This window comes from Dermacentor andersoni, chromosome 1 (genome assembly GCF_023375885.2).
Source record: "Dermacentor andersoni chromosome 1, qqDerAnde1_hic_scaffold, whole genome shotgun sequence".
NCBI lineage: Eukaryota > Metazoa > Arthropoda > Arachnida > Ixodida > Ixodidae > Dermacentor > Dermacentor andersoni.
Window position 1 is genome coordinate 297,906,922 of NC_092814.1, and position 24,177 is coordinate 297,931,098.

Consider the following 24,177-nt stretch of genomic DNA (forward strand, 5'->3'; position numbering starts at 1 on the left):
AACTCCCCATTAACTGCCCCATTCAATATATCAAATGCTGCACCACGCTGCACCCCTGCAAGTGCACTTTTCCTAATGGGCCTGGGCCACTAATCGCATCATCAGAAATATTGATGCCGATGAAACAGCACTATTTTGGCATATGCTGTCAAGCAAGACATTGAATCTGACAGGCAGGAGTAAAAATGAGGAAGGTGCATCTCAATATATGGATGGCTCGTGCAGCAAGGGCCTTGCTTGCATTCCATAATGATGGATTTGCTTTAGTAAGCTTTACTACAATGAAGCCTTGTAATGCGTTGAAGCGTATTGATAATGGAATGACTGCCGTGCAGTGAAGTATACTACCTGCAGCCATTTGTTATCGGAAAAAAGACCGCTGCACGGCTTCAAAAATGCAAAAAGTCTCCCGGTCTGATGTGTGTGTTCCACAAGAAAGCATGGAAGCCACTCATTATTTTCAAAGAGTGGCTCCGGGCATGGGACGTCGAACTTGAGATGTCTGCACCACCGAATTTGTCATCTTGAGCTTCCGTGAACTGCACTTAAGGATTGCCGGCGAGTGGACATAACAAATCTGACCCTAACCCCCCCTTAGACAGATTTCAATGTTACAGTTTACATTTAACAAAACCACAGCCCTCCGAATCTGCCCTTCGTGGAAAGACTATCGCAGTAGCTGCATGCAAGACTCATCGCTGTGCGATTCGCAGGCCAACAGTCTGCATTGAATGCATTTCATTCGTGCTTGCAGGGATACATCAGTTGGAATAGACGTCCACAAGCCAAGTTTCATCCTAGACGCCAGCGCTCGTTTCTCCCCTGGCAGAACGATTTCACCTCCCACAGATGTACGTTTCTGCCATTTCCCTTCAAGGTCGCGCCCACGTATAGCTTGCGCTGCGCACGAAACATCTCTTGTTTGCGATGGCACCTCTTTGGATGACCGGAAATTATTATTGTGCTGTTAACTGTCACGACAGCAATGTAAACACGAAAGGGTTGATGCCACCAGTGAAATTCTGCCGATTCACAATAAAATGGAACGAAAAAAGCAGACGACAGACATGGATTACTGCGGTGCGCCGAACAAGGTAAGTAAACAACTGGCAAATGAAGCGATCTCGTTCATTCATCACTTGTGAGTGTATGACGGTTTTTACACGTAATCCACATGAATTTCATGATTACTGGGCATATAATCCTGTTATTCAAATAAATACTTTCAGTTGTATGACCAGCGCTTGTCCTGTCTTTTTTCTCGTGTGTGTGTGTGCACTGCCCAAGAATGAAAATCACTTCTGTTGCATGCGCTAGCAATGGCCGAAGTTCACGCGTGGAGAGAAATTTAATATGTGCCCGATGCATTGAACATGACCTGAGTCCATTTCTGCATCACCACTGCACCGATCGATTGAGTTACTGGACGATACACGCCTGCGTCTTCGTCGCGCCAGCATTACTGAAGCAGAAATGATTACTAATACTTTGAACTTCTGTCTCTTGACCACTGCTGAAAAATGGCCAAGCTATTTATGTTGCTGCCTCTATTCTATATTGTAGGGGACGTACTAGTTAAAGTTGTGTGCGCATGTCGTATTTGTGCTATGCAGCGATATATTTTGTATATTTCCGCACAGTGTCGATGGAAGTCCATTGTCGGCAACAGAGGCAACACGGATTTGTAGCAAACATTTTGCGGGAAACTGCAAAAATGACTTTAGCTAACACGCATCGTATGTGCCAACGATTTATCTGGCGGCACATACAATGTTGTTCCCAATTACCTGCTCAGTGTCACTTAGATGGCTAAGCAGACGCTGCCCTTTCGCCACATTGCAACCATGAAAATAATCGTCAAGCGCACCAATCTTCTTAAAGGCAAATAGAAGCATGTACATCATCCTCGAATAAAACGTCCACACACACACATGCAGGCACACACTGTGCGTGGTATGAAACGTGCCCAAACACGCGCAGTGCAAGAGGCAATCACGACCGTGTAAATGAGAGATGGGAGAGATGTAGACCCGCTAGTTGAATTTTGCCCCTCATGCAGTGCTCTCACGCCGGCGCCGGCGCTCGGCGGTGCCGTTCTTGTCTATGGACTTGGGTGTTCTGCAGGCTGGCAGCATCTGCCTGGTTGACTGATTATCAACATATGGCGAGTGGCCACTTAAATGGTGTATTGTAACAGACATGTAGCCAGATAAATTCATGCACCATTCGCAGTACAAGTGCGCTGATGGTGACGCAACTGATATAAGCTTGTTTGTTTCCATGCTGCGGGCCCTTCTACCTTATTCTGAATGAAAACATGCAAGAAGCACTTCGATGTGCACGAGGTACATTGCGGTCTCACGGCCAGGAGAAGCAGGCTTTTAGAGTTTGCGCTGCAATCAGTTCATCAAAGAATATTCCGCAGTGCGAGTGACCTACGACATTCGTCAGCAAAAACACAAAAGATAAGTAAACTTTTGTGGGTTCAATGTGGCCTTGGAGAAACAAGTCGGTAAATTTCTGCTTTTCATCACGATCTCGGGTGACTGTCTGAGATAGGTGGAGCTTTCAAATAAGCTTGAGATAAGCGTATTTCATATTTAGAATTATTGGTATATCGAACTATTTCATGATCCCCTTCGAGTTTGATAGATACATTCGGGATCGACTGTATTACAGTATTTACCTGATTCTAGTGCACTGTATTTTTTCCCAGAAAATGCATCCAAAATTGCTTGGGCAGTGCTATCTAATAGGAAAGCAAAAGCAAAACCATGTTCGCAACAACCTACCGTCAGAGCCAGCCTAGCCAGCGTCATCGCCATTGTCATCACAACATGGCAACTATAGACGGCGACAGAGTGAGTTTTTGCATAGCATGACGACGATAATGATGTGCCATTTTCAATCTCATTAAAAAAGCACAATTAAATGACAAGTTACTTTACATGTTAAGCCAACAAGTCACATGCACGGCATGGCAACAAGAATTGCATGCGTTGCAGGACGAACTAGCGAAATGGTTAGTCTAGGCATGGACCATCAGCCTGTCTGCGATTGCTGAGGAGTCAGTTCAAAAAAGCAGAATATCATACACGCTATAGACTGTACAGAGGATGACATGTTGTGGTTCTCCATAAATAGCGACAAAGTGCTGTCTGAGAGTGATAACAATGAAAATTAAATAAATTTCCATCCTGTGAAGGTAAAGTTTAGTGGTTCCGTATTTTCCTTGTTGCTAGAATCGGATACTATGTTTTTCTTGCTAAATCGGGTGTGCAGTTAATTTTTACTTTGATCAGGATCTGTAATGTCATCTTTATTTTAGTTTTTTACTTTGAAACCCCTTAAAAAAGGGTGAGCATTTAATTTGGGGATGTGTTAGAGTAGAGGCAAATACTTCTAAATAAATCAGCGGTGTGTTCTGATGTTTTTTGTGGCCTCTTATTTAATTCGACTGCTGGATAATTAGACCACTTTCGTCAATCCCATTAGGAGTGAATGAACAGATGTTGACTGTATTACCTACTGTGAATCTGAGCACTTGGGAACTTGCACACAGAGGGAAATTCCTTCATACCACACCGCGAGTTCACACTTAACTGTACAACGTGGACGGCATTTTCATCATTCACACGAAACAAACAGTGCCAGAACTTTTTCTTTTTTCAAGAAGGAGGCACGGACCAAGATAAAGCTTGAAAAAATAATGTCTTGTTCAGAGTTGCAGCTTAAGGCTGGAACCAGCTTACTCTACATCACTATTTTCGTGAACTGATTGACAAATAAATTGGCATAAATGGCATAACTGCTCTCAACATGTGAACTGGCGGCCTGAACATTACAAATGGAAGTTTGTGCGACAGTGCTCAGCAGGAACAATGAACCACAGCAAAGGACTTCTTTAATGGAAGCCACTCAGATACAAACTTTCCCTTGGAAAGCAAAGCTAAAAGCAAAACTGTACAACTTGCATTCAGATAAACGACCAAAACACTATATTCAACCTATGTGCACCAGAATGAAAATTTTCAATGTATGCAACATGACATAACTACTCAATGCTTTTTATTCAGCATATTTTATATCACACTAAGCTTGGCACGGTTAATCCCAAGCTTGACACATCGGCAACATAAACAGGTGCTTACCTGGAATCATTTTGGCCAGTAAACACAGCATGAAATAGGTTTTCTTCCATTGGCACGAAGCTAGTGTCAACAGGACAAATGTCCGTGTTGTTTGTAAAACATCCAAGCAGTCTCACAGTGTCTGCAAGGCTTGTTTGACAGATCTAAAAGATAGACAGACGGAATATTAAGAATAAATGTGTAAGCCCCAATAGTGCAAAGTCAGTACAGACACTCAGCTACAATTTCTGAAGGTTTGCAGTACCTCTGTGGAAAAGAACTTGGCATTCGCTGGTTCATACCGCATGGCAACCGTCATGGTGCTAAAAACTGTCCGCAGAAGAGAAATTATCTGCTTTTTCTCAACTGAAAGGATAGATAAAAGACAGTCAGGGGGCAAAGTACAAGCAAATTAATCTCATCACATGAACACACAAATATGACACCATAAACTTAAAACAGTATTTTTAAAACATTAGTGAAGCCGTAAAATTCCTTCGTATAACATAGAACTGTTTACAAGTAGCCTTTTGCAACAAAATCTTTTTGCAAAGCACTTATTGCCAGAAGGAGAGTTATGTGTGATGAAGGTCCTGTACTTCACTTTGTAAGCTTCTATTTTGTAGCCAAAACATTCACAATAGAGAATGGAATAAATAGAACTCCTCCATCATGCTACACACCTGATACTTGTTCATGTTTCCTACCGCAACCAATCTATGGGGTGATCATTTTTAAGTTCTAGAGAATTAAAAAGAAAATCGCCTTTGGCAGATAGCATAAGTTTAGTCCATGACTGCATTATTCGAAGATGCAGACATTACTTGCAAAAAAATATAGAAAGACATATTCAACTAATTAACAGAAAAAGTCCTAATTAACTTCTTATTATTTTACGCCAAATATTGCAATTTATGAATTGTAGCCAGTGAGATTACAAGGCATATCTACTTAAGATGAATTTTAAGGATGACACCAGTTTTGAAAGACTCATTGCCAAAGTGTGCGATGAATACATGGGCGTTCCAGTTACTTTTGTGCTTTAATGCATAAAAGAGCATTTTGTTAAAAAAGTAAGTGGAACAACAGTTCACATTTACTGTGAATTTGATGTCACATATTTCGAAACCTGTGCCGTCCTCAAAATTTGTTCAAAGTGGGTATGCCTTGCAAACTTACATGCCACAATTCGTAAACTGCAATATGCACCGCAAATTATTTAATTAAGATGCTAGTGAATGTTTGTATATTAGTTTATTATGTGTTTCGATTTCTCATACAAGTAATGCCCACCTCTGAATAATCCAGCTGAAGGACTAGAATTATGCTGTCTGCTACAGGCAATTTTTAAAAATTCTGTAAACTTAAAGGGCCCCTCACCAGGCCACATAGCAAATTTTAGTTATATGCTGGAAGTTGTTACGCACCCTCTAGGGAGTGTTCTACTGCAAGAATTTTTCAAACTGGTTGATTAATAGCCGAGATAGAATATTTCAATGCCGAGAACCCATGACTTCAGGAAGCAAGTGTCACCGCCAACATAGACACTTTCTCCCTTTTCCCCCCATCTAGCCTCTGCAAACGAAATTCCTTCCCTGCGTTCTCCCATACTGGAGCTGGAGGATCACGCAACGCATATGTCACGGGCCCTGCCTTATTTCTTTTTCCCGTTTTATTGCTGCGCAGCACACTTCCGCTGACGGTCTTGTGCGCTGTGCACGAGAAGACACGACTAGCTGTATAAGTCAGTGCTACACGAACAGTGAAGCAGATGCAAGCAGATCAGAGAGCATGATCGTGTGCTAGAACACGGTAAAAAATGACAGTTTTGCTCTCTGTGTGCACGAGTGAACGGTGTGGAAACAGGCAGACGAAACAGAAGTACATCTCTCTTGCTATGATACAAAGTCAAACAAAGACATGTAGATATTCGGTTTGTATGTTTTATTATTTTTCTAAACTTTAATTCATCTATTGAAGCAACAGATTAAACAAATAAATGCTGTTGCCTTGAAAAATTCTCGATATCACATGTCACCATGAGTGACATCACAGCACTGCAATATATGTAGGCACACTTCCATGAAAGACATTGACTTTCCAGCTTGGAGCGCGGCGCCCGTAAGGAGAAGGGCAAATGGGGTTTGGTTTGAAATTTAAGCTCTTCTTACGGCGTGTAGCAGTGTAGTACTTTGCAGGCAGGTTCATTAATGTTCATTGTATGCACTGCGCTTGTCAGTTTAAGATGGCCAGACCTGGTGAGGGGGCCTTCAAAAATAATCACCCCATATAATGAAAATCTATAACATCTCCACTCAGTGCAATTAGCAATAATTGGTTTCGTCCCGTTATGCCTAACGCAGAACAATGTGAATATACATTTTAACATTTTATAACTATAAGGTTTAAGCATATACTCCTTAGCAGTCACCACGTTGCCACATTCTCAGAGCGATAAAAGAAACAATACTCCCAGAGTACGGCAGCAAATCAGCTGCAACCTGGTTAACTTTCTGCCTTTTCTTTCCTCTCTCTCTTTTTCTCTCTCTCTCTCTCTCTCTCATTTAGCTGTTGACAAGTTTCTCACCTGTATTCCATGGCTCCCTTGGAGGATCAGCCAGGCATCCTTCCATAGAAACAAGGACCGACATAACGTAGACAAAGCCACCCACTTTCCGAAAGACAGTTCGAGTTCGGTGGCTCTCCCGAAGCACAAAGAGGAGTGACTGCACAGGACATCATGAAAAAAATCAATTAATAGTCACAACATAACTGTTGCCAACTGTCACCTGTTGTCCTATTTATATCAACTGTTATGTTTGACAAAGCAGACATTGTTTTTTCACTTTTTCCAGCCATGAACTACAGTATGATAAATTCAACACAGTTGAGCCCACATATACGACCCTACTTCATGTGAACTTACCGCCTTAAATTATAGTTTCTTATCAACTAACAAATCATGTAAGAAGCCCATGGAAGGCATTTCGCTTATAGTGACCCTTTCACCACACAAGTTGAGTTAAAAATGTTTGAAAGGACGAAAAATTTTTGCCCTCTGAAGTCAACGACCAATTTTTTGAATGTGCCTGATAATTCAGGGGCCTCCATGGCACTGCCACCTACCCCATAGAGCCAATGTGTAAGGACGTCTGAAATTTTCAGATGCTAAAACGCATCGTTGCCTGATTTCTCGGACTTTTTGCTGTGACCACAGGTCCGAAATGGCTTTAATTCAAGTCACCACCACCGCCACTTTGATTATCTTCCAGCCTCACACCAGCACTCTAGCATGCCTATCTGCTGGCAGCCATAGTAGTCTTGTGCTGTTGTTAGGCCTAGCTGCTTTGACCTTTGCAATCAAGCTTCCTGCTGTTTGCTGCCGTGTTTTACACTTGAAGGATTCGTCGCTGTCAGCAATGGCACAAATTCCACCTTTGTCATCCTCGCTGATTGCATAAAAGTGTGGAAAGCACGGCAAGGGCCAAAGACATTGCATAATTCCGATTCCCGAAAGTCAGCTTCGCCGCAATACAGCAATGTTGCGCGTTCAAGCATACGCAACGTATTGCGGTGAAGCATACCAAGAGTGCAAAGGGCCCCCTGTCGTGGTACTTAAAATGTGTTCCTTAATTATACATGCATGTACTTGCCGTCACCTGTTACAGTACGAGCCCCGATATGCCTAATAATTGTGCTCACAGACCTTTAAAGCTATTTCGGACAAGGCTGTGGCGATTTGAGCCCTTGAGGACGTTTTTGTTTTCAAAAACAATCGGGTTTTTTTCATGCATTTCTTTTTTTTCGGCCAGCCAGATATTTCTCCCATCTTCGCGGACCCTAGGGAGTTTGAAAAATCGGCTGTTGACTGTAGCAGCAGCCTTGAGTTTACAGTGAGATTTTCAGTGCATTAACACTTCCTTGCTCACAGTTAATTTTAGAATTTTTTAGTAAACCCTAAGCAATAAACTAAGCAGAAATAAAAATGACTAGCAATTTTATATTATTTTCCTTCTTTCAGTTTTCCATATTATTCTCACCAAAAACAAATGAAAAACTTATTGCAACCATACAATTGGTGAGGCAGTTAGGTAGCTAGAGTGTGTAGTCATATATGGCTGCATTTGACAAATCTATTTCTGATTAGCTAAAAACTCCACAGAAAAAGCACCTTGAGGATGTGGTTCTTGAGGTCAAGCGCCAGAGGTGGTGCCGTGTGCATGAGCCCCAGCAAGGTGCCCATGTCATCGTCCCCACCATTGCTCAATACCAGCTGTTGCACCACAGCCAGCGCTTGCTGTCGGCACAAACGGTATGGCACCAGGTTGTGCGCACACCGGGCACCCCCACATTCTCGGAACACGCCTGTAGACAAATAGTCGTGCTTACAAAACACAATGCATCTGTGCACAGAGTAGCAATTTGAAGGGAAAGTAGAGAGGAACACTTAAACTAGATTACACTGATGGGACACTGAAAAATTTAGCTTTACAGCATGCAAAGATTTGGCAAGTCAGAAAAGGCAAAAAAGAAAGAAAGAAGACTGGCAATGTCACCTTGATGTTCCCATACAAGCTGTTCGTGAATGCCTTCCTTTTCAATATAATGTTGCTAGTCAGAACCTCTGACAGTTCTTTTAGTACCAAAAACCCGGGAACATTGTCCAATACAGATTGATGTTTCGAGCTAACTCTACAGATACAGGTCTATTGGGGATTGTGGCTAACATTTCCTGACTGTCCAAAATGAGTCGCACATTCTGGGTCAGAGCTGTGCCTGAGCATTCAAGTTTCTCTATGATCTCAGCTAAAAATGTGAAGTGAGTACACAAGTACAATAAGTCCCCTTCAAGTGCATCATAGTGTCTTCTGCAATGCTGTTAATAGCTGCATTTACACCAGGAGTGTTTTTCGTAATAATCGGCTGCCTTCAGCTAAGTTGCGGTTATAACATCATAAACAAAGTGAGGCTAGGACAAAACATGGAAAAAGGCACGTTAAGGCTTTGAAAATGTAATAATATAGGCACCAACATATAAACAGGCATCTATACAGGCATGATAAAGATGCCTTTAAATGTTTCTAGACACATATTTGTGCTATATGTTGAATAGGCACAATAAGGACATAAAGAAGAACGAGCATTTTGCTTGAAGTTCCAGTTTCTAATTATAACATCTTTTAATGGGAAAAAGTTCGGAAAGTGTGCCAGATTTCTTGGCATAAGGGATGTTTACAAAGGCTCTTCTGTATGTCATGAAAATTGGGGGTTGGGGGTTGGGGGGGGGGGGGGGGGGTTCCTGTGGTATCACTGATGTGTGAGTGGGTGAAGTAGTCGAAGCCTCACTGCAATGGTCTTGCTGAAAGCTTTAGATGACAAGATAATAGGGGACAGAAGGTGAAAAAAACGAATGGCACGGCATGTTCTGAGAGAAGTGACAGCAGGGCACTAAGATTATTACAGTAAAACCTCGTTAAACCATACCCGCTTAAACAGTAGTTTCGTTTTAAAAGTAGTAAAGTCAAATCCCCGACTCGGCAGTCATTAAACATAAAGTGTTTTGTATCCGCATAAACCGTACCAGCTTATTGCGTACATATAGGTTAACACATAATGTTTCCTCTTTTCGTCGCGCAAACACGGCGGTGCGTCGTATCCATCGGGCGGCCCGGCAGAACAACAAGCCTCAGAGATCAGAACAAAGGCCTTCAAGCGACCTGTGTGTTTGTGCATGAAGCCACATCAACATCATTTCAGCGCCGTGCCAGAGAGCGTTGTGGCATCATGCAAACAAGGAATCTCGTCATGCCGAAGCTCAAATACAAAAGACGCTGGGTGCTCAGCATAGAAGAAAAATTAGACATTGTTCGTGCTATCGAACATGACACGAAGTCAGCGCTGGCACGCGACCGGGATCTAGTGTTGACTACGGTGTGTGGCATTTGCAATGCGAAGCAGTTGCTTGGCAGCGCTGCTGCGACCGCGAAGAGATGTCGGTTACGCGGTTCGACTCTTTGCCATCGTTGCCTCTGTTATTGCCAAAGTGTCGACTAGCGACAGTGATGAGGATGACACGGAAAGCGACAGCAAGGGCGATTCAGGCCAGACAGTGGCAGAAGCTGCATGTTACGTCAGCCTCACGAATGCAATCGTCGCGACGAGAACAGCACCCCGCAATGAAAGAGGCGCCCCGCAACTTCTGCAGCGCTACCGCCCACATGCACAGAGAACATGCAACGCCAATGAGGGATCTGCCATGCGAGTGTTTGCCGAGAAGAGGGGGCTGGCTGAAAAGCTAGCTCACAACTACAGTAAGTTTGAGGCCGCTGTCGTCACTACTAGGCCGCCGAGGCATCAAATGAAAATAATACTCTTGTCGCGCGAAGTGAATAAACACTGCATGTCTTTTTCCCCTTTCAACACACTGTCTCTGAGTTCCGTTTTTGACAGGTAAGTGGGCGATCTCATGCTATTTCGGTTAAGCAGTACTATCGTTTAGTACGTACGTTTTCCGAGCTCCGGCCAACTACGGTTTAACGAGGTTTCGCTGTATACCGAGTTAAATGCAGAGAAGCACAGAGTGAAAGAGGAAAGAACGGTATATGTGGTGAGCATCAAGCTTTCGGCAACACAGTCATTGTGTGACAAAATTAAAAAATTAAATTATGAGGTTTTACATGCCAAAACCACTTTCTGATTATGAGGCACACCGTAGTGGAGGACTCCGGAAATTTGGACCACCTGGGGCTCTTTAACGTGCACCTAAATCTAAGTACACAGGTGTTTTCGCATTTCACCCCCATCGAAATGTGGCCGCCGTGGCCGGGATTCGATCCCGCGACCTCGTTGCTCAGCAGCCCAACACCATAGCCACTGAGCAACCACAGCTGGTACATTGTGTGACTTGCAACCACTTGACCAGGCTGACTGGCACATGTATCAGTGGTTTGTGATACCATATGGCCACTACCTAAGATTTACATAACATGCAGAGGTGCCCTTGTAAGTAAACAATATGTTCAGAAAGAGCGCTTCATTTGGTGCACGCTTTGAAATGGTCACAAGAGGACAGCAGTGATCTTTTGTGCATTCAGGTAATTCTGGCATGGCACTGTAGTTTCGCCACAGGGTTGGCAGCTTTCTAATAAAGCAAAAAAAGCATAATGCAAAATTTTTGTGACAATACCCCTTTAAGTCGATGTCAGTGTCAACAATGACATGAACAGGAAAACTGTGAGGCACTTTGAGTTTGCACCCTCTGAGCTTTGCAGTCAGCACACCCAATCATTTTGTCCACCGCAGCATTTGTACTGCAGACTGTAGGTCTCAATGACAGCCATCAGCACCTGGTGCATACTAGCAGTGCTGGAGAGAGTAACTGCTCAACTTAATTACAAAGACAATATGCAAAATTTATCTGACAATGTAATCCATTTTAAAAATAAACTAAATAAATATGAGGTCAAGCACAGTGCACTGAGAAGGCGTAAACAGCAAAATTAGTCCCATTCTGCAGAAAGCCAACAAAATTGATACCAGAAATTTTACATGCATCACAGTTTTTCTTTTTTAAAGAATACCACAGCCACTGCATGCATGACTAGACCTGTTAGTATCGAATCATGTAGTACTGGGGAAAGGGGCAGCCTTGCTTAATTTTCATTGCTCAAAAGCTCAAGAAACTGTGAGAGGTAGTGCCACTCACTCGTAACGTTTTTGAGCACCACTAATACCGATTACCTTTCTGATTGATTCATTTTCGGGTTTAGCATTTAACAGTGATGTTGTAGTGGAGTGCTCCGGATTTATTTTGACCGCCTGAAGTTTCTTTAAAGGGGCCCTGAACCACCCCTCGGGCTTGGTGAAATAAGATAGTCTGAGGGTAGCACATGCTGCTGTGAACATCTCAGCCAAGTTTTGCTGTCAAACGCAGTGCGTGGAGCTCGCAAGCAGATTGCAAAGTCATCTTTTTCTCAAACACTCTCTTTTCAACAGAAGGCCGTGTCCTCACTCTTTCATAGACTAACTATTTCGTCATCGGATGCATTATTTCATAATTCCCTAAGACGGCTGCTATTGGCCGATAGCCGACATCAAGCTGCAGCCAGCTACATGGCGTGGATACCGCAGCCACCACAAGTACCCTGGCTAAGTGCACTGTGGCTCGCTTAGGACAACCACGTTAGGCTTATGTTTAGCGCATCGTAGGCACCAAAGGCAGATGTCGTGGCGCCTACGTTAACATCCAAAATAAAATCTTAACTACGCGCCACATGACATTTAGAAGGCGAAGCATTTTGGGCACACCCCACTGCGCCATAGCTTTCGCAGTAGAAGGCATTCAAGAAGGAGCGGGAGCACAGTGGAGGCCTTGTTTGCTTGCCAATAACTCCGCTTTTGCTGAACGCATTGAAGCACTTTTTGCAGCAAAGCACTTCTGAAATAGCCTATTTTTACTTCAAATGCCTTTCCCCACTTTGAGAAAAAGTGGTTCAGGGTGCCTTTAATGTCCACCTAAATCTGAGTGCACAAGCGCTTTTGCATTTCATCCACACTGAAATGCGGCCACTGTAACCAGGAATCAAACCCATGACTTCATGCTCAGCAGCAGAGCATCACAGCCACTGGAGTCTCACAGCAGGACTTTGGCGAAAGATCTGGGCTGCTATTTTGTAGCAATGCCTTTTTCGATGCTAATGCCTTCTCACGGTTTTCGCGTTTGTGAGTGATTGCATTTGAACACACACAATGCGGAAAGCGCAAAAAGGCATTAGCATCGAAAAAGGCATCGCTACAAAATAGCAACCCTTAATTGTAGAGTGACATTGAAACTTCTTGCAAATACAACCTTAATTTAACCCATTAGCGCCCACTGTACTAGGACTAGCACACTTGATTTCACATCCGTACCTCTTGAACAGCTGAATATTTCCTTTTAGCTATTTCTGTTTCTTGAACCCAGAGGGCACACACACACACACACACACACACACACACACACACACACACACACACACACACACACACACACACACACACACACACACACGCACGCACGCACACACACACGCACACACACACACACACACACCTTAATACAAGGCAGAATCTACTGTTTCATCCACATGTAATAATTTTGTGCCAATTTTAGCAAAACTGTGGATTCACAACAAATTGGGGTAAAGTGTAGACTGTTGGGCCAGTTGGTGCATCCTGTAGTATTGTTGAGCGGAAATACGGGTGGGAAGAGACGGAGTTAGCATCTGTCCTGTCCACTCAGTTTCTTCCCACCCGTATTTCCGCTCAACGACACTACATAATTGGGGTGAGTACTCGCTTTTCAGATGTTACTGCTCGCCTGTTTTATATGGTGTTTGGTACATATGTTAAGAGTGTTAGAAACAAACGGTCGTATCTACTGCTTTATTTCAAAGAATGGAACACACATTCAAAGTTTCGTGTACTTATAGTACACAGGGCGTTAGCAGTCACAAATCCGTGCTTTCATGTTCAGTTGTGTTCCAGCATGAATATGGAGGTTATTTTTGGAAGAAAGTCATTTTGTCACTTGCACAATGCCCTAGATGCAGCTGAGAGTGCAGAAAACATAGCAGACATTGATATTGTGATTGTGCCGCCAGAACCAGCTGAAGATACAGATGAGGAGGAAGGCGATGACGAGAACAACGATGCTCTCGCCATGAACGACGTCTGCGGTTATTTTAGGTTAGCAATGTCTGCAACAATATTCCACCAAAATGGTTCCATCGCAATATAATTATTGAGGACACCCTAGCGGCACTCACGATGTCAGCGTTGTCCTCGCCGTGCTTGCTGGGTGTCACTGTAAGTGTGTTTGGACGCTCAGGCAGATGGTCACGGTTGCTACTTGAAAAAAACCGGAAAGCAGCTGCGATGCTGATCTTGTCACGCCCGAGTAACATGGAGATGTGAGACGTGCACGGCCACTTTGTGGTTTGAAAAAGGGTGCTTCCAAATATTTCATACAAGGAGGTAAAAGTGCAGTGACAAGTGCCTTGGCCATTGAAACTCCATGCGCCCAGTTTACTAGATGTAGTACACCATTGTTACTTGGCAAGCAATAAATATTTCTTGATGACTTTTTGAAAAAGTGATATTTGTTTTTGCTTTCATTATTCACAAATTTTGATCAAAATCACACCCACAGTTTCATCATAGGTCATAGTGGGTTAAGATGGCTGCAAATGTATGCCACAATTTATGCTTTTCAGAGCCTGTATCCTTTACATAGATTAAAAAAAGGAAAAAAAAGGAACTGAAGGGGTTGGGAAACTGTTTATCTTCACAGTAAAACCTGTACTATACTTCCCTTCAGTGCAACTAGGTAAGATTCTACTAACAATGTAAATTTTGTGTCACTCAAAGTTTAAGAACATGGGGTTACTCACTTGCATTGTTTGAATTGCCGTTCAAAAGAACAGTGAGAGTTTCCATAACAAGTGAGCCCATTTGCTGCTGTTCATCAGGAATAGGAACCTTTGCTGAAATGTGCAACAAGCAAGAGGACACAAAAAATTACACGCATCTAATATGTTTATATAAAAGGTATCACCACACACACACAAAAAAAAAAGGTGCCTCATTGCACAACATATGCACTTGTAGCTGTACAATTGAGAATATGGCAGTAAAAGTTCCCACATAATTCATCTCACATATATTTCTGCATTCGGCTGTGAAACATACTAATGTTTTACATGGTCCATTACTGCTGAAGGAACAAGTTCTCTCTAGACCATCCCTTTACTCATACTTACTAATCTGGTATATCTCATATTTCCTCAAAGCTCATATCTGCTTATAGCTGGTAGAACTCTCATTACTTACAGATTCACACAATCCGTATGCAGGCCCTTTAAGGAAAAAAAATATTATGGGACAGATGTTATACAATTTTTGTTCCCCTCCTATCACGCACCTACAATAACTTTATCCAGATTGTGTGTTCTAAGCAACACTCAGCTATTTAACTCAAAGATCACACACCTATAACAAAGCAGAATGCAGTCTTCAAAGCCTAGCTTCAAGAAATTAAGTGCACGAAAAACATATTTTAATACCACTGATTCATAGTAAAATTAGCATGCCGATACAGATGGCATAAGAATCTATCTAAAGTAACCTCTATGCATAACATTACCTTTCCTTTTATTATTCATGTGCTAAAAACAAGCAGCAGCATTTTTTCGCTTTTCTTAACACGAATACCCAGAATGAAATAAAACAAGCATTTCATTTACATGTAAACTACAGTTAAACCTTCATATAATGAAATTGTCAATGTGTAACAAAGTATTTAAGCTTTTATAAATTTGCGTTCATAGAACATCATGTACTTGAACTCCAATATTATAACAAAGTGTCTTTATATGCAATTTCAACATAACAAAATTTCACTGGTCGCGAAGGAATACCGAGGCAATAAATGGAAACTGCCACGGGCACAAATGGGCAAATGGTTGAACTCAATTCGGTTGCTTGCGAATGCACCTCTCAAATTGTGTGGTGCGCGACAGAGAACCGCTGCCGAGCAGAGCAGTGTCTGATAAACATGAGTAGCAGTACTAGTACTAAACGCAAGACCCACCCTCTCGCCATGTTTCGTATAAAATCCAAGTGTGATAAAATCCTATCGAGCCTCGTGTGACAAGTACTGTAGATGCAAGGGAAAGTGCGCAGAATGAACTGAGAAGAATAGTGGCTTCACGCATGCACCTGTGAAAGTGGCGGGAAGGGGTGGTAGCAATGTGATCAAACACATGATGGGAAAGGGGGCGAGCGTGTCTCCTCTCCTCTAGCCCGGCAGGCACAACTGGGTGCATACGCTGCCTACGCACCCTATCACGGAGCTAATGCACTGCTTTCCTGTGAGTTTAGTGCTGTAGGTCATGTAATCTACAGTTTTGGAGACGAAGCAAGACAAAGCGTACACTCCCCTATGCCTGTGCTCTTCCCGCCAGCATGGCGGGAAGAGCACAGAGCATGTGGTAGCGAGTGTTCATGGTCTCCCTGTATGCGCTTGTCACTATACTTGTTAATTAGTAAGCGAATGTTTACTGCAATTTACACAAACGATAAAACTACGAAACTTCAATTGCCTTATTATGTTGCCATCGTTATCCATGCTTCGCCTATTGGGTGAAACTGCAACTTTTTCGCTCATAGAGCCAATACTACAGATGCAATGCATAATGGCTACCGAAATTTCGAATGCCACACCGGATCTTGCTAATATTCTCAGACATGACACATTTGTGCAATGTTGCAAATTTACAGCAAGCATGGCAGGCGTGAAGAATGGGTTGTCACCTGTCACATTGATTTCATGCAATTTTAAAGCGAAGCTTTCTTTGTGGCATCTGACGGGTTTTGATGCTGCACTAGTCAAACTGCATAGAGATCGGTCAGCTGATAGCATCGTCCCACAGTGGGCAACACCATCAGCCGCCGCTGCGGAGTGGGCACAAAGGCTTCACAGGCTTCATTTCATACCGCCAAAGTGAAAATATCGTCAACATAGCATGAAACTGTATCTTTGGTCGGTGACTCTCAAGTTCAACAAAATGAAAAATATTTTATGTCATTGAAATTCGTTTCTTCCGGCTGCCCAATAATTTAGAAATCTTTACGGCCTCCTCCGCATTTAGAAAAATTCAGCGGCAATTATATACTTATTTTCATAAGATATGGCAATGCAGCCATTAAATGTGATATTTCATTGAGACAAAGTAGTAGCGGTGTGCAAATATATTAGTATTAAATTCGAATAGAAAAACACATTTACTATTTGAAATATTCGAACCTCCAAAACATGAAATGAAATTAAATTATGAGATTTTACGTGCTAAAACCATGATCTCATTATGAGGCACACTGTAGTGAGGGGACTCCGGAAATTTGGACTACCCGGGGTTCTTTAACGTGCACTTAAATCTAAGTACATGGGTGTTTTCGCATTTTGCCCCCATCGAAATGTGGCCGCCGTGGCGGGGATTCAATCCTGTGACCTCATGCTTAGCAGCCTAACACCATAGCCACTAAGCAACCACGGTGGATGAACCTCCAAAAATTGCCTTGTTGGCTCTTTAAGTTAGCTTTTCCGCAGTACAGTCTTGTTATGCAGAGAAGCATAATGGTCGTGAAGTGAAGCATATAAAAAATAAGAAGGGCCACTGTTGGCGATGATGGCTACCCAACGTAATCAGGTCAAGTACCCACACTGCCTCTTCATACATCTGGACAACACCAGCCATCAGGTGGAAATCTTGCTCTGCTACTAATCTGGCTAAGTGCCTAAAAACATGGTTTTGAAACTACAAGTTTGACCAAGTAGCAAGCTTGGCAATATTTTTAGACTCTTGCTCTAAAGTAGTTGAGTACTCCAAGGACTCTTCAATGGTAAACTGGATTAAAAAACAGGCTTTAGAAGAAGCAAGGAAAATTTCAACACCAAGGAACCCAGATATTTCTTCAACAATGAAAGCTTCTGAAAAGGCTCTTTCCCTGTCAGCCCTGTTGAGAGACATTTTTAAGCTTATCAACTGGCAGCAATTTTCACTGCAAGAAGCACATGTTGAAAGATAAGTGCATTATTAAATTTGGGTCAAAAAGTAGATTCATGTGAGCGGTGGTTTAAGCATGGTGTCAACTGTTGGCTCAGCTTGTAAGAGATACCTGCTGATACCAAATACTAGTGTGTCCAGTGAGCAGCTCTTTTCAATGTCTGAAGGAATTGCGAAATGCAGGAGGGTGGTTGCTACTCCCCAAACATGTCGAGCAGCTATCATTTTTTCATGACAACATTAAATAACTGTGGTTATGATACTGTCAAACAAAAGTGTTGTACTAGAGAACTTTGTTGACCAGAAAGCGTAATTTTCCTGTATGTTATTTGCTGTACAATAAACCTGCTTTTTTTTCCCCGTACCTCTGGTTGGTGAAAAAAATTGCATTTCTGCAAAACTAATAGAATTCATATTTGAAAAATAATAACAAAAATATTCAATTCGATACACCTTGGTTTTTATTCTTCGAATTCACTTTCATATTTGCTCACTCCTACAAAGCAGTCCTAAATGCAGTGCACTGCAATGTACACCAGATGCACATGTAACACAGCAAACTTGTCTCGATCAATCAGTGAACTGCCTATACACGAGCATTACAAGTCTTACCAACAGGTTCTGCGGCACCGTCGGGAAAAGCCTCCTTGAGCACAGTTGCATAGCGATGCAGGCACGTGACCAGCACTTCTAGCAGCCCCACTTCACGATAAACGTCCTTGAATACAGCATTAAATTGCAGGATGTTTGCAAGCGTGTGCAGGCATATGATGGAACAGGACACCGAGCTGAAAGGGCCAGAAGGGTCCACAGTTTAGTGAGAATGCAGCTCATGGCATTAGGAAATGGTCACAGGCTATAACATGGTTTGGTATACAAGACCTACAAGCACTGAACCACAAGACTTATGCTCTATCTGTTAATTTAACATGATAACGTATTCCAATACATATGCAAGACTTTACTTTCACACTCACTGAGATTATACAATGGATATAGTACCATCGTAAGATATCTCTAAGTATCTCTGTCAGTTATTAGATACTGTCAAGTTGTTTTCAAGTCCTGGTGACGCCGCGGGTAATCGACCTCCAGTGAGACCTATCAAGGACAACTTCTTAAAGCTCACTAAAACATTATTTTTGTACTGTAAGGTTGAGCATCAAATTCATGCGTGCTGCATGAGTCTAAGCTGATCAAATAACTAAATTACCCTGTACATAAAGCATCACACCTCTACCAGGTATTCCTTTAAGATGTCTAACACACCTTTAAAACTCTAAGTGGCATGCATTTCGTGCTATATTACAATGAACACAATACCTGTTGGTTTTCAGAAGGATGCTAAGGCTGATTAGTTCTTTGCATGGAACAAATTTTAGATCCATGACAATGAACTCCAGAAGCTTAAAGAACTTTTCCTGTAACAAGTAAAAAAAGGCATCAACTGGTAGACCTAGCACACTTCATAAAAAGAAAAAAAGAACATACTAAGAAACGAACCTGAATTTCTGAAGTTTTAAGATGGATCTTCTCTGAAAAGTGTGACAAGGGATGGCTGGACTCGAGAATGAAATAATTCGCTTTGTCTGAATGGTAGATGGTACTGATGGCATCAAGAAGCAGGGATGACAAATGCACTGTCTGGGCCTGTAGAAAATAACAAAAATTTTAGAACCAGTGTTGCCCAGGGTGCTCTGCCTTTAAGCAGTATAATTCTGTTGTTTTCCATTAAATATGCATTTTTTCGCTTACAATTCATCGCATGCCATGTAGTTTTCTTGTGCATCAGAATGAAGTTTTAGTGCTTATAAAGCAAAACACTTAGAGTGATGGACAACGAAAGGGGGACCAAAGCTAAAACTTCCTTTTCTTTTTTGTCCCCCCCCCTTCATATACCGTATTTACACGATTGTAAGTCTACCACTTTTTTAAAATTTGAAAATCTGAAGTGGGGGGTCGACTTACAATCGAAACCAAAACATGGCACCGCCAAAAAAGCGAGGCCAACAGGAGCTACAACGTAGTTATTTTATGTTTGCTCTATGGCCCCACCCGTAGCTTTTTGCTATCCCGCATGTTTGTTCGCTTTTTGGAAGAGTTTTTCAACATTTTTGAGAGTTTTACAGTGCACACAACACTCATGAGAGGGTGTCGATAGTTGATGGAAGCGCCGCTGTTCCATTCGCGGCGGCACCCTCAAAACGGCGGCGCTTGCGGGGAGCATCGGTAGTTCATGGAAGAGCAGACACCGCTCGCGGGTTTCTCTTTGCCTGTTGTACTTAGCTTTCTTGACGAAAGGCATTGGTTTGACGCGTTCCACTTGACTGCTCGCTACATGCTACTTCTATGCTTCCTCAGTCGTCATGAGTGCTCCAGGCCCACTAATCATTCAGCACTCGTTCACAGCAGTGTTCAAGAGGGCTGCCATCCTTTACGCCAAAGAAACAAATCGCTGCGCAGCGGGCCACAAGTTCCATGTTTCTGAACGGGTCGTGCGAGAGTGGCGACTGCAGCGAAGCGAAATTTTCACCTGTGACGGCAAGTGAGGAATTTACGATGTGCTGAAGCCTGGATGCTTTCCAGAGCTGTAGGCTAAGCTTGCAGCATACGTAGCTGAAATGCGCGATCGGTCCCTGCCAGTGAAGTGCGACATGGTCATGAAACAAGCCCGGATCTTCACCTTTTAAGGACCTGCTCCGCCGTGAGTATGAGTGACTGGCGGCAGAAGACCGCAAAATTACGCCAACTGGACCTGTCAAAAGAGCCTCCCTGACGGCTGCATGTGGTTGGGTGCATTCGGCGTGGGCTGCTGTTCCACAAGATGTCATGGTGCGGTCGTTTGCCAAACGTGAAATTTCGCAGGACGACGACGCGCAGTGGGACTGTAGCAACGATGACGATGGCAGCACTAGTGAAGATGAGTAGGCCAGTGACCATGTCAGCTACTAATAAATTTTCGTTATCGAACACGCCCTCGGGTATGCTCTCCTTTTCTTTTTTTTTTCCCTGTCACACGATATGGGGAGGTCGACTTACATTCGAGTCGACTTACAATCATGTAAATATGGTAGGTGCTTGAGAAAGTATTCTTGTGTTGTCCAGATTCATAAGTGTAACGGTACTTGTCTATAAGTTATAATGCAGCTGGAGATTACTGTTGCCATTATTGTGCCAATAATTCAGCCACAGTTGCTGAAACTAGAGGAACAATTTTTCACCCCTGCTACACTAAAGTAAGCTGAAGCTGAAGTGAGCTGATAAGTGATAACAGCTACTTCTCAGTTGCAAATAAACTTATTACTGTCACAAACAAATCAGGTTCAGCCCTTGCACAAGTCTTATTTACTGGAACTGAACAATCCCGCCAGTAACTGCGCATGCATTCCTTACAATGTCCAAAATGCAACAGTATTGCATAGAGCTCTTTCACAATGGCTGCCTTTTTTACAGACCCACATTTTTGCCTGCACAGCAAATGAGCGAATGTTCCCTCACATCACTGAAGTGCTTAAAGGGCTAATGACATGGAAAATTTCTACAACTTTTTTTTTGCTTTTTTTAGGTAGCTGTTGACTCCATAATAATGGCACAAAGCCTTAATTCCTAAAGAGCACTACAGATAACTAATTACAGCACCTCTTATGTGACTTGTTCGAAATGCACGTCAAGAGCAGTGTGGCTTCGTATGTGAAAAAGAAGACTATTCATATCACCGAAAGTGGAGGTCATGTTGTATGCATATATGTACAGTACTAGGCATTGTCACTTATGGTGCATCCCAACTTTAGAAACTCAAAGTATACTAAGTACACTTATCCTTATTTCAATTACAACCAACCACTCATATAAAAGATAGTATTAGGAGTACACTTAGTGCATAATGCTTAGATGAACAGCAATGAACAACATGGCAAATTGTGTCTGAATGCCACTATAATGCCATCTTCACATAAGGAACATAACTATATGTTAGCTAAAAACTCCTCTATATGTGAGTTTACGCAGACCAGCACTTCTATAAATAGTAGCAATAGCAGTGGTACAGCCAAAGTCTGATTTTTCGGACTCCCCCTCGGACTGCCACATAGAAAGAATATGGCAGTGCAAAAAAAAAAAAAAAAAGGATACATGCCCCTTACTGCCGCCAAAGGCTCAAATCGTCACAGGCACATCCGAAATAGCTCTGAAGGCCTGCCAGTATACTTATGAGGTGTATCGGTGCTCGCACTATGTTAAGACATAGCCCCTTTCCATTCTTTGTATGCTTCACAGCGTAACACCTTTCTATTGCGGCAAAGGTGACCTTTGGGAACCTCCATAATGCAACGCTTGACTTCTGCCATTTTTCTTCAAAGCCGTACAAAGACTGAGTCGGCGCCACTGCTGACAGCGGCGAATTTTTTCACTGCAAAGCACGGCCCCGTACAGCAGGAAGCTTGGTAACGATGTCAAAGCAGCTAGGCCTAGCATTGCTGCAGTGCCTACGGCTGCCTCGATGTACGAGAGCGCTGGTTTGACGCTGCAAGATAATCAAAATGACGGCGGTGGTGACTTCGAATAATGCCATTTCAAAACTATGTTCGTGGCAAAAGTCCTAAAATCGGATGGGAAAGGGTTTCAGCGTCTGAAATTCCAGACATCCTTATATATTAGCTTTATGGGTTTTGTGGCGGAGCCGCGGAGGCGTCCGAATTATCAGGCATGTACTAAAAATTTATTGTCGACTGCATAAGGTATGTTGCTTATCAACATGTACTATGTCAAAACTTAAGTATTAGAGCAGAATCTTTTCATACTTAGACGACTGCATTACTGCCTCCACTGAGCTGAATATGTAGTATTTACCCCCATTCTCCAGCAAGCTCTTAACATGCTAAGAGAGGAGTAGTCAATGACTTGCTGCCAGAGTTCACAGTAAATTCACATAAGTACAGCTCTTTCTCCTTCAAACTTCACAGACACTGCAAGCACCATACAAGTAAATAAGCATGCTCTAAACTCACTTTGGGAAAAACAGTCTGAAGCACTTGGAATGCTTGAATATTTCTCACGCTTGTCCCTGTAAATGTGTAAGCCATGTGTAAAATATTTTTCACAAATTTCACAAACATGTATACATTGGTAATAGTAAAAATAGCAGGATAAAAATTGCAATTTGTTGAAATTACACAGAACGCAGCTATGCCACCGATATGGCTGCATCCCCGCTAGGGTGGTGATGTGTTGTTTAGTGTTCACATATGGCCTGGAAAGCACCAACTCTTTCTTTTTTGAAGTGTTTGACATTTGATAGTATTCAACAACACTGCACCATTCAATGCCAACCTATGCAGCCAAGCAATAATAATAACAAACCTTTTTCTTTGCAATGTATCGTAAACTATTGACCTTGCAACACAGTTTCAGAATACTTCAAGAATTGCCCAAAAGACCAAAAAATAGCTTCCATTATCATCTTTGTTAATGTCAAGTTTTATTCTTCATTCCTTGCAAGGGCTGTCAGGTTCTAGCTCTGGTTGTTCGATTCTAACATTGCTAAATAAAGATGACTCTACAGACTGCCTGATGCTTTAAAACACCAATCGGAGTTGACCAATACTGCACAACTACCGTGCTAACTGTAAAATTAGTATTTCTGCACCTGCAGAAGCATGGGAAAATTCACTGGCAATCAGCATGCATGTTGCACATGTTTAAACTGAGTAATTTCAACAGGTATTCATTTGGAAAAATTCATGCACAACATGTTATATACAAGTCACTTTACTCACATTAACGAGAAGAAAGGGGGTTAACCGAGGGGCCCGATTTTATTAGTCATATCATGAGAAGCCAACAAACACTGACACCAAGGACAACATAGGGGAAATTACTTGTGCTTAATAAATGAAAATAAAGAAACGATAAATTAATGGAAATTAAAGTGGATGAAAAAACAACTTGCCGCAGGTGGGAACCGAACCCACAACCTTCGCATTTCGCGTTACTCACATTACTACTTCACAGGAAACTAACTGTCCCATACTAGCTCACAAAAATAGAAGGAACATTATGCTGTATACTATATGGCATGCACAATGCCACATGTGCTACCAGACAAGCATTTCCTGGTGGTATACAGTCAAACAATGTTTGCATCCTATATTTGTTAAAAAATCTTGCCGATATCAGCGAAAAAAAAAAAAAATAATGATCGGGTTTACACAACAGAAATGCAAGCATGGTGCCTATGACAGGTGAAAAAAGGTCTCCTGTAAATTTTGGTGGCTCGCTGATAGCATGGCATGGCAGTACATGGCATGTGAACATAGCTACATTACAAATACGTTTTGCACCATTGTTAATATACAGCTGTGCTATCAGCATATTCACACAGGATTGGCATGCGAATGGCACAGACTGCAAGCCAGTAAATCCACTGGCCAAAATACACATGTGCA

General features: G+C 42.4%; 1 protein-coding gene across 1 annotated transcript in view; it reads right to left on the reverse strand.

Moving 5' to 3' along the window:
* The window catches only part of bchs (WD repeat and FYVE domain containing 3 bchs), a 255,193-nt gene that overhangs the window by 203,916 nt on the left and 27,100 nt on the right, over window positions 1-24,177 (reverse strand). The window contains exons 8-16 of the mRNA XM_050196790.3: window positions 22,741-22,796; window positions 19,238-19,384; window positions 19,058-19,155; window positions 18,347-18,522; window positions 14,561-14,653; window positions 8,302-8,495; window positions 6,718-6,856; window positions 4,396-4,496; window positions 4,152-4,294 (exon numbers count right to left, since the gene is read on the reverse strand). Coding sequence (XP_050052747.1) covers window positions 4,152-4,294; window positions 4,396-4,496; window positions 6,718-6,856; window positions 8,302-8,495; window positions 14,561-14,653; window positions 18,347-18,522; window positions 19,058-19,155; window positions 19,238-19,384; window positions 22,741-22,796 — 1,147 coding nt within the window. The remainder of the gene's footprint in view (window positions 1-4,151; window positions 4,295-4,395; window positions 4,497-6,717; window positions 6,857-8,301; window positions 8,496-14,560; window positions 14,654-18,346; window positions 18,523-19,057; window positions 19,156-19,237; window positions 19,385-22,740; window positions 22,797-24,177) is intronic.